This window comes from Lagenorhynchus albirostris, chromosome 3 (assembly GCF_949774975.1).
Source record: "Lagenorhynchus albirostris chromosome 3, mLagAlb1.1, whole genome shotgun sequence".
Classification (NCBI taxonomy): Eukaryota; Metazoa; Chordata; class Mammalia; order Artiodactyla; family Delphinidae; genus Lagenorhynchus; species Lagenorhynchus albirostris.
The window spans coordinates 8,712,121-8,720,615 of NC_083097.1; the positions used below are offsets into that span (position 1 = coordinate 8,712,121).

The 8,495-nt window shown below is 39.0% G+C and overlaps 1 protein-coding gene across 5 annotated transcripts in view; it reads left to right on the forward strand.

Annotated features, from left to right (window-relative positions):
- MARCHF6 (membrane associated ring-CH-type finger 6) overlaps positions 1-5,586 on the forward strand; it is a 76,007-nt gene extending 70,421 nt beyond the window's left edge. For all 5 annotated transcript variants that reach the window (XR_009539966.1, XM_060146866.1, XM_060146867.1 and 2 more), the window contains one exon: positions 1,786-5,586. Coding sequence is in view for 4 of the 5 variants with exons in the window: in XM_060146866.1 (XP_060002849.1) it covers positions 1,786-1,876 (91 nt within the window). In the remaining variant the exon portion in view is untranslated. The remainder of the gene's footprint in view (positions 1-1,785) is intronic.
- Positions 5,587-8,495: the final 2,909 nt, after the last annotated feature.

Below are 8,495 nucleotides of genomic sequence, written 5' to 3' on the forward strand. Positions count from 1 at the left end.
TGCCTGCAGCCCAGTGCACTCTATTATCTTTCCCCACCGTTGCTTCGTGCAGAAAACCGTTGAACTCGGGCTCGACAGAGGGCGTATCTTGTTCACCATTATACATCCACAGTGTATCTGCCACAGGGCTTGATCCCGAGGAGGTGCCAAGTGTGCGTGTGTGCGTGTGCGCTGTGGGCATGAGAGGCTGCTGGGGTAATAGAACTGGCTATGGGTTCAGAGTCTCGTTTTTCTGCCCCTGAGTTACTTTTCGGTTTGGGGCAAGTTTACCTTCCTTTTCTCTCTGTGCTTGCTATCTTGATGTGGTTTGTGATTACATGTGTGTCAGGTAGTGCCATGTGTATTATCATGTCAGATATTGCTCAGTTGTCATTGTTCAAAGAGTTTACAAATTCCTCACAAGTTGAAAAAACACCGGTTGGTTGGGGGACAGTGGGATAAGGAATGATTAACTTCGGGAAGAGAATCAAGAAGACAAAAAGAAAAGGGGTGAAACAGTGAGCTTGTGATGAAGAAGCAGTAGGGTTAGTGGAATGTTTTAAAAAGTAAAATGTTAAGCTTCTTGGCGTAAATTGCCAGAGTACCTCATGAGACCTGTTTGTCAACAGAAAAGTGATAGATGAAAGTCAGGGTGGAGGAAGTCACGGGGAAAAATAAAAGTTGCCACACGGAGCCCTCCACACATGCCAGGCCTTTGTTACCGAGGCTTTTGCCTGCTTTCTGTTTCTTACAGCAATCATAGGACTATTGTTCTCATTTTATTGAAGAGCAAACTGAGCCTCAGAGACCCCAGCTCCCTGGCAGCCCTGTCACGTGCTGGCCTCACTCTCCTCCTCTTACACAGATGTGTAAAGTCCTGCCGGGCACGTCTTGGTCTGCACTGCTGCCTCCAAGTGGGTCCCCGTGCCCGCTTGAAACCATCACCCACACCGCCCCCGCCCCCCGCAGCTTGTTGCCATCAGCGTTGTCACCCACTGTTCTCCCGGGTCAGCCTCCAGGCCCTTCGCCCACGGTCACTGCAGCCTACCACTACTGCTCCCCCCAGCTCCTGCTGGCATCATGGGGACGCTGTGTCCTGGTGGAGGACCTCCAGCCCTGTCATCCCATCCACAGGCACTTCTGTCTCCGTTTCTGCAGTCCTGCTCCCTTTGCCATCACCTCTCATAGGTTAGGAGCACTTAATACTCTTCTTGGACCATAACCTCGTACCTTCTGTCAGTCACTTGCATACAGTCATTTCTGTGCCCTCTTCCTTTGACCTCCTTGAAATCTTTGTCCTTTGATTTCTCCTTTTCTTTAGAACTAGAGCTTTTCAGGTTTTACTCTCCTCCCTACCCAGCTTTCTGATTATCATATTTCCAGTCCATTTCTTCAGATCTGTCCACTTAACCTGTTTTGTAAAATATGATCCATAACAGATAAATCCCCTGAATAAGTTTATTCTACCTTACCTACCTCTGGCCTCCAAGAGTCAGTTTATGAGGGCCCCTCACCTATGGACCAGAGCCTGTACTCCACTGCATAGCATCTGAGGCCTTCTGACATGTGCTGCTCTCATGTCTTCCCATAAATCCATACCTTTGCTATGAGATGCCTGCTTTTGTGCTGTTTGCCAGTATTCATTCTAGACTCCCCTTCTACCTACCTAACTACTGAAGGGTTTTAAGTGGGAGTAAAGTGATCTGATTTACATTTTAAAAAATATATCACTGGCTGCTCTAAGGAAGAATGTTTTAGTAAGTAAGATCACATAAGAGAGTAACCACCCTGTTTTTAACAACCTAGGTACCTTGTGGGCCAACGCCTCGTGAACTATGAACGGAAATCTGGCAAACAAGGCACATCTCCGCCGCCTCCACAGTCATCCCAAGAATAAAGTGGTTGTCTCAACTACGTTGACCTTCCCCCGCCTTTACGTGTCCTTTTTTGTGGACTTCTCTCTGGAGATTTTCCCCAGTGATCTCTCAGCGTTGTTTTTAAGTTAAGGGTATTTGACTTGGGTTTTCAGCATTCAGCAAGCAGCAGTGCGAGGCTCTGCTGCCCTTCCTGCATCTTCTGACATCATTGCTGTCTGAGGTCTGTATATGTGTAAATAGAAGTTCCTGGATACCCTAAAACCTTGGATTAAACAGAATGTGCATTGTACATCTTTAAACAAAATGTATATTAATTTATTAAATCTAGTTGTCACTTTATTTTGGACCTGCTGTGATCTTGACAGGAAATGTGCCACAGAGCCATAGTGCAGAGGCAAGACTTCTTAATGACGTCTTTTGGAATGCAATGTCCTGGTGTTCCTAGCAGTTCTTATTAAGTGAACTGTACATTCTGTCTTGGCTGTTCAGACCTTACCAAGAACATAAAAGGAAATAAGTAGAAATCAACAGTGGAGTGTCTGTGGTAAGAAAACATGAACTTGTGCTTCACTGTCAATCGTTTTTGGAAGTTATTTTGTATAACACCAAAGCTGTTGTACATTTTCTACTGCCTGATTTTTTTTCATGTGTCTGTGTTTGTAATATTGTATAGTATCTTGTGCTAGGTGAGGAAATTATTTTTAATTTTGATAATTTAATATTCCTAGAGATCAGCATCAGGAGTTGGGTTTTGTGTTTGTTAGGGACGTGTCTATACTTAGAGAAAAGAAGAAGTCCAAAAGAAGATTTTTCCTTAGATCCTCCAGCCCCCTTTTCCCACACACAGCTGTCTTTTCGTCAGCAGTGGCCAAAGTCATGGAAGATCATAAATCTTACAGGATAACATCACCAGTGATACTGCATCTTCCTGGAATAAGGACATACTGAAATGTTTTGTCAAATGTAGATGGGGTTTGTGGTCTTAGATTGACAGCGTTAGAGAAGACGGGTTAGAACCCCTGGTCCTGCTGGTTAGTGCATCATTGGGTGAGGATTAGGGGCAGTGCATTTCTCCAAAGTTTCCAGAGCTTTTTGTTTACAGAATAAAACTATAAATAAAACCAACTTGATTTTATTTGACCAGAAGGAAGCTGACTGAGCTGGCCTTTTAACATAGGAGTACAGAATGTATTTCATTGGAAACGTGCTGTAAAAATCTCAGAAAGCAGAACACTTAGAAACTTGGTTTTCCTTCATAACCAAAGCTTCAAGTTAGAAGTTTAGAGAAATAGAATGGTTGGGCATGTGATCCAGGTTTTTAATGGTGATGGTATATGGTAAGGGTAGTGTTTGTTTTTGAATGATAACTTAGTTCTCAGAGAAAATGGACAGCATAGATCTTAAGAAACCATAAAAGAATTTCCATATAGTATTAAAACCCATAGGCTTAAATCTGAGAATTTTTAAAATATGAGAGTCAGCCAAACATACGTTACCAAAAGCAACACGTTCTGGTTGTTTTATATTTCAACAGTTTTTCCTGAAGTGGTAAGTGATTACTTTAAAACATCAGTATCAAAAAAAAAAAAAAAAAAAAAAAACGACATAGGATTCAGTGTTACAGTTTTTCGTACTTTGTAGTAGCCCTTTCTCATATTTGAAATAAGGCCTTTGCTAGCCCTACCTTTACTTAGAAATTTAGTCCTACTGTAAAAATTAGGAGCATTTTAAACATAATGTCACCTGTCATGGTGTATGTCTATATCAATTGTTCTCTTTGGGAGAAAAATATTATCAAATTGGGCATATAACTTGATCGTGTTAATTTAAGTTTCTTTTTTAATTTTTCAGAGAATTTGTAGATCTTGATATAAAGTTATTGGAACACACTTATCTGTTTCACCAGAAAGAGATCTAGGCAGATATCACAAAAGATTAAAAATTGTTATTCTACAAAATTTTAAGTGAATCTTATCAGATATTTTGTAAAAAAAAAAAAAAACACCAAAAAACAACATATAATATACATATATATATGTGTGTGTGTGAATGAATATATATATATATATATATATGTATATATATGAATGGCCAAAAAGTTGCCCTCCATTTCACTGGCAGATAACTTTATCTTGTCTTACTTAAGGATTTCCCCTGGTTTTTCAGTTGTGCTTTGTCCTGTTTTTTTCAATAAGGTGAATACTTTCATAAGGAAAGCATTTGCTGGCATACTATTTACTTGGGTAGCATCAAGATTTTATTATTAACCAATAGTCTTATAAATATTTAAAACTTCTAGTTCAGAAAGTGCTAGTATTGCTGCCCTTCTTCATGTAGAATTAAAAAAATAATAATAGTGTAGTTTTGCTTCATTTTACATTGGGCTAAGACTGTCTTCAAGGAATTTAATTAGGAAAGAAGACCTTTTTGCTTTATTCTTACTATTTATAAATTGAAGACAAATCAACATTTGGGGTTAGTTTTACATGACCAGTTATCAAATGGTCATAGTATGAAGTATGCAGTTGTTCATTATTAGCAAATTCTGTTTGATTTTTAAACTATTAAGTACTAATAGTTGAGATGAACACTGAAGAAAAATGCCAATGTGAAGTTTGTGTATAGCTAGCCTTAAAAACCTCCATGTTTTTAGGTGATTTTTTTCCTGTTCTCTGGAGAAACAGTGGAGATTGGACATCTCAATTCCAGATGTAAATGAAAAGTAATTTTTATTTCAGCATTTAATATAACTGTTATTACTGTGGATTCTTGTCTTGTGTTTTTTCTTTCCCTTATTCAAGTAATAGAGAAGAACTTTTTCTCAGATGATTTGATCTTAGATGATATGTCCTTTCTGTATTGGCAAAATGCTACTATTAAAGTGTAATTCTTGAATTTAGGTTGAATTGATGACTTTTTAAAACAAAACAGTGAAGCACTGGACATTGCTACATTGTATTGCATTTGCAAACACACACACACACACACACACACTCACACACACTCACTCACTCTGAAGAATGTTGCACCAGTATAAGAACACTGGCACTTTTTTAAACGTTGCAAGTGAGCTACTTACTCTCATTTTCAGGATTGAGTATTTTAAAGCTCTCTACTTACTGTGATAAGTTTTTTATATTGTAAAATTAAATGATTATGTTTAAAATACTCCTTTAGAGTGTTACCTATTCAGTTGCCATCAAGAAGAAAACAAATGTCTTACTACAAAGGTATTACTGAAGCCTCACTTGTGGAGATTCTCTAACTTCCTTGTATCTACTTAATTAACGTGCCCCTCAATCAGATGTTTTCCTTTCAGTCCATTACTGCCCTGTGTCATTTTTTTAATCAATAAAACAGCCATCACGAGTAAGGGCTTCTTTCAGGTAATCCCCAACAATATTTTTGGCATTTAATACAACATAAAGATAAGACAGGATACATCTGTTTTCATTCCCATCTATTTTGTATGAGTGCCTCATTTTGTAGTCATGAAATTAATATAGTACCTTAAATGAAAATGTAATGACCATAAGGCCTAGAAATGACTGTTGTAGAAGCTCAATGAATAGAACATTTACTTAGTTGGGATGTTAGTTTTCTATTAAATACCTTAGATACCCAGACCAACTTTATGTGTATATATTCTAAAGTGCTCCCTTTTTTATGTGGTTGTTTGTTGCCTTCTGAGTTGAGAGAAAAATTGAATAAAAACATTAGTTGTAGCCTAGTTTTTTTGGTTTATTTTTGCTTTGTTGCAAGATTGCTTCAGAATTATGAAATGTGCATTATTAGTTGGCACAGGCAGATAATCCAGATCGTTAAAAGTATAATAATTATGGAAGAAAAAACTCAAGTTACATATGATTATAGCCCCTCCGTTCTAAGTAGGAACTTGAAAGTATAGTTGCAGAAGACACACCTTCCCCCTCTCTCCCTCCACTGTGGTTACAGCCCATCCTCACTGGGAAGAGCGAAGCCCTTCTTCTTGTGCCACAGGCAGGATGCCACCCAGCTCTGCGCCTCCACTGCAAGATCTGAGTGTAAAGTTTCACCAGGTTGTCTTTTAGGTGGAGATTTGGATAGAGTAAAAGTCCACTTCACATAATGATCATATGTATCAGAGAAAAAGGAAAGGGTTGCTTGAGGTTTTTAAAGTGCCCTTTGTGAAGAGATCCTTTTGTTTCTAATTTTTGTTTCTAGGTTCAAAACTTTTTCTATGATTTTTTTTAAATCATTTATGCATTTTTATTTATTTCAAATGCAGTGGTGGTAGGTGAAATGCTATTTGATCCATAGGGCATGTGTAATCTGTGAAGTTGAACTTTATTGCAAAGGAAATTGTACAGTGAAATCTCAGAAAGTGGCCATGAATTCCCTCCTCCTACTGTGCAGTTTGCAGCCACTCTTGTTGCGAACAGAGCCAACATCACGAGTGAAATGAGGGTCTGAGGAGGTGAATTCTCCCCAGCCCCACTCTAATTTTTTTTTGGTGTCTCTTTTGTTTCCAGCACTGTACTTAGTACTGTAGTAGAATGAGGTATAGGGTCTGCCTTCAAGGAGCCCAGTTAGAATGGAAAAGAACAAAAAAATGAGCAGAAGTTTCCATTGTAGGTAGGAGTCAAATGCCACAAGGAACACAGAAAGGACTCACCTTGGGCGAGGCTGTGATGACCTGGTGGCGCTCAAGTCCTGTTTTGTGTATACAGGCACCCCTCCCACACACCCACACCACAGTTCCTCTTTCACCCTCTTGCAGTCTACTTCTGCTCAGTCCCACATGGCATACACCTGTCTGTATGTCAACAGCAGTAACCCACTTTACGTTGTCTAATCGTCATTTTGAAATTTCTTCCTTTACATATGTAACAGTGCCATGTCTTTCTGCTTCTCCATGTTTGTTCAGTAACTTTTCTTTAGGACAAGAAGCTTCATACACGAGAACCCCACTCATTCACTCCTTTCTTTGCTTAAATGGAGCAATCCCTTCTGCTAGCTGCACAAATCCAAAGGTGTGATGGAGCAGAATAGAGAGTCCAGAAATAGACCTACATGTATACAGATAGCTGCTTTTTGACAAAGGTGCAGAAGTCAAACAAATAGTGCTGGAGTAATTGGACGTCCAGATACAAGATTAAAAACTGATCCATATCTCAACAGTTGTAAAAATTAACTCATGGATTACAGTCCTAAATGTTAAAACCCCAAACTATATAACTTCTAGAAGAAGACCAAGGGGAAAATATTCAACCTTGGGTTGTAACCCCAAAAGCACAATCCATAGAAGAAAAATTTGATGAATTGGGCTTTATCAAAATTGAGACCGTCTGCTCTTTGAAATACAGTGTTTAGAGAAACAAAGACAAGCCATGGAGTGGCAGAAAATATTTACAGAACATTTCTGATAAAATGCATTCGGAATAAAGAAGTCTCTAAACTCAGTAGTAAGAAAACCTATTTGCCCATTTTAAAAATGGGCAAAATATTTAACACACTTCACTGAAGAGGAGATATGTGTATATATATATATATATATATATGGGAAATTACATGAGAAGATGTTCAACAGAATTAGCCATAAGTAAAATGCAAATTAAAACCACAATGAGATGCCCGTTCATACCCATGAGAATAGCTAACACTAAAAATACCATACCACGTGGTGGGGAGGATGTGGAGAAACCGGAACTCGCCCCGCTGGAGGGAATGTAAAATGGTACAGCTGCTTTGGGAAATAGCTGGGCAGTTCTTAAAAGGTTAAAATCTGTTTACTTACCACTCCTAGGTCTTCACCAAAAGAAAACGTGTAAGTCCGTATGAAGACTTAAACACGTGCGTGTTCATAGTAGCTTTATTTGTACTAACCCAAAGCTGGAAACAATCCTCGTGCTCATCAACTGATGAATGGATAAATGATTATCCATATAATGAGATACTGCTCAGCAACAGAAAGCAGTTCACTATCCGTATATACAGCTTGGGCAAATCTCAAAATGATGATGCTGAGTGGAAGTAGACAAAAAGTGTACTGTGTGCTTTTCATTTATATAGAATTCTAGAAAATACAGAGTAACCTACAGCAATCTAGAAAGCAGATCATTGCGGGTAGGGGTTGGCAAGGAGGGACGTGGGGGGATTTCACAGGCATGTGAAGAGACGGGGCGGAGAGGACGCATGTGTGTGATGGATGTGTTCACTATCTTGATGGAGTTCTGGTTTGACATGTCAGGGTGTACCAAACTGTACAGTTTAAATTTGTGCAATTTACTGAATGTTAATTACACCTCAATTTTAAAAAGTATTATGTTCATATACTGTCTTTGACCATTTCACACCTTCCTCTTCCTCAAAGTGCCACCTTCTCCGCCTTCCTGACTTTTGGCTGATGATTTTTATTCCTATTTCACTTAGAAGATAGAAGCAATCAGAACAGAACTTTTCACAAGTTCACACCCTCTGCCCCATCACCCCCTGTGTTTATTGTGCTCCAGGCAGCCTCCCCTTTTCCACAACAGGTCAAACCTCAGGGCCTTTGCATTTGCTGTTTGCCATGCCTTAATATTCTTCCTCCAAGCTCTCCCCAACCTCCTCGTTTCTATACTAAAATGTCTTTCTTAGGGAGGCTTATCTGAAATTGTA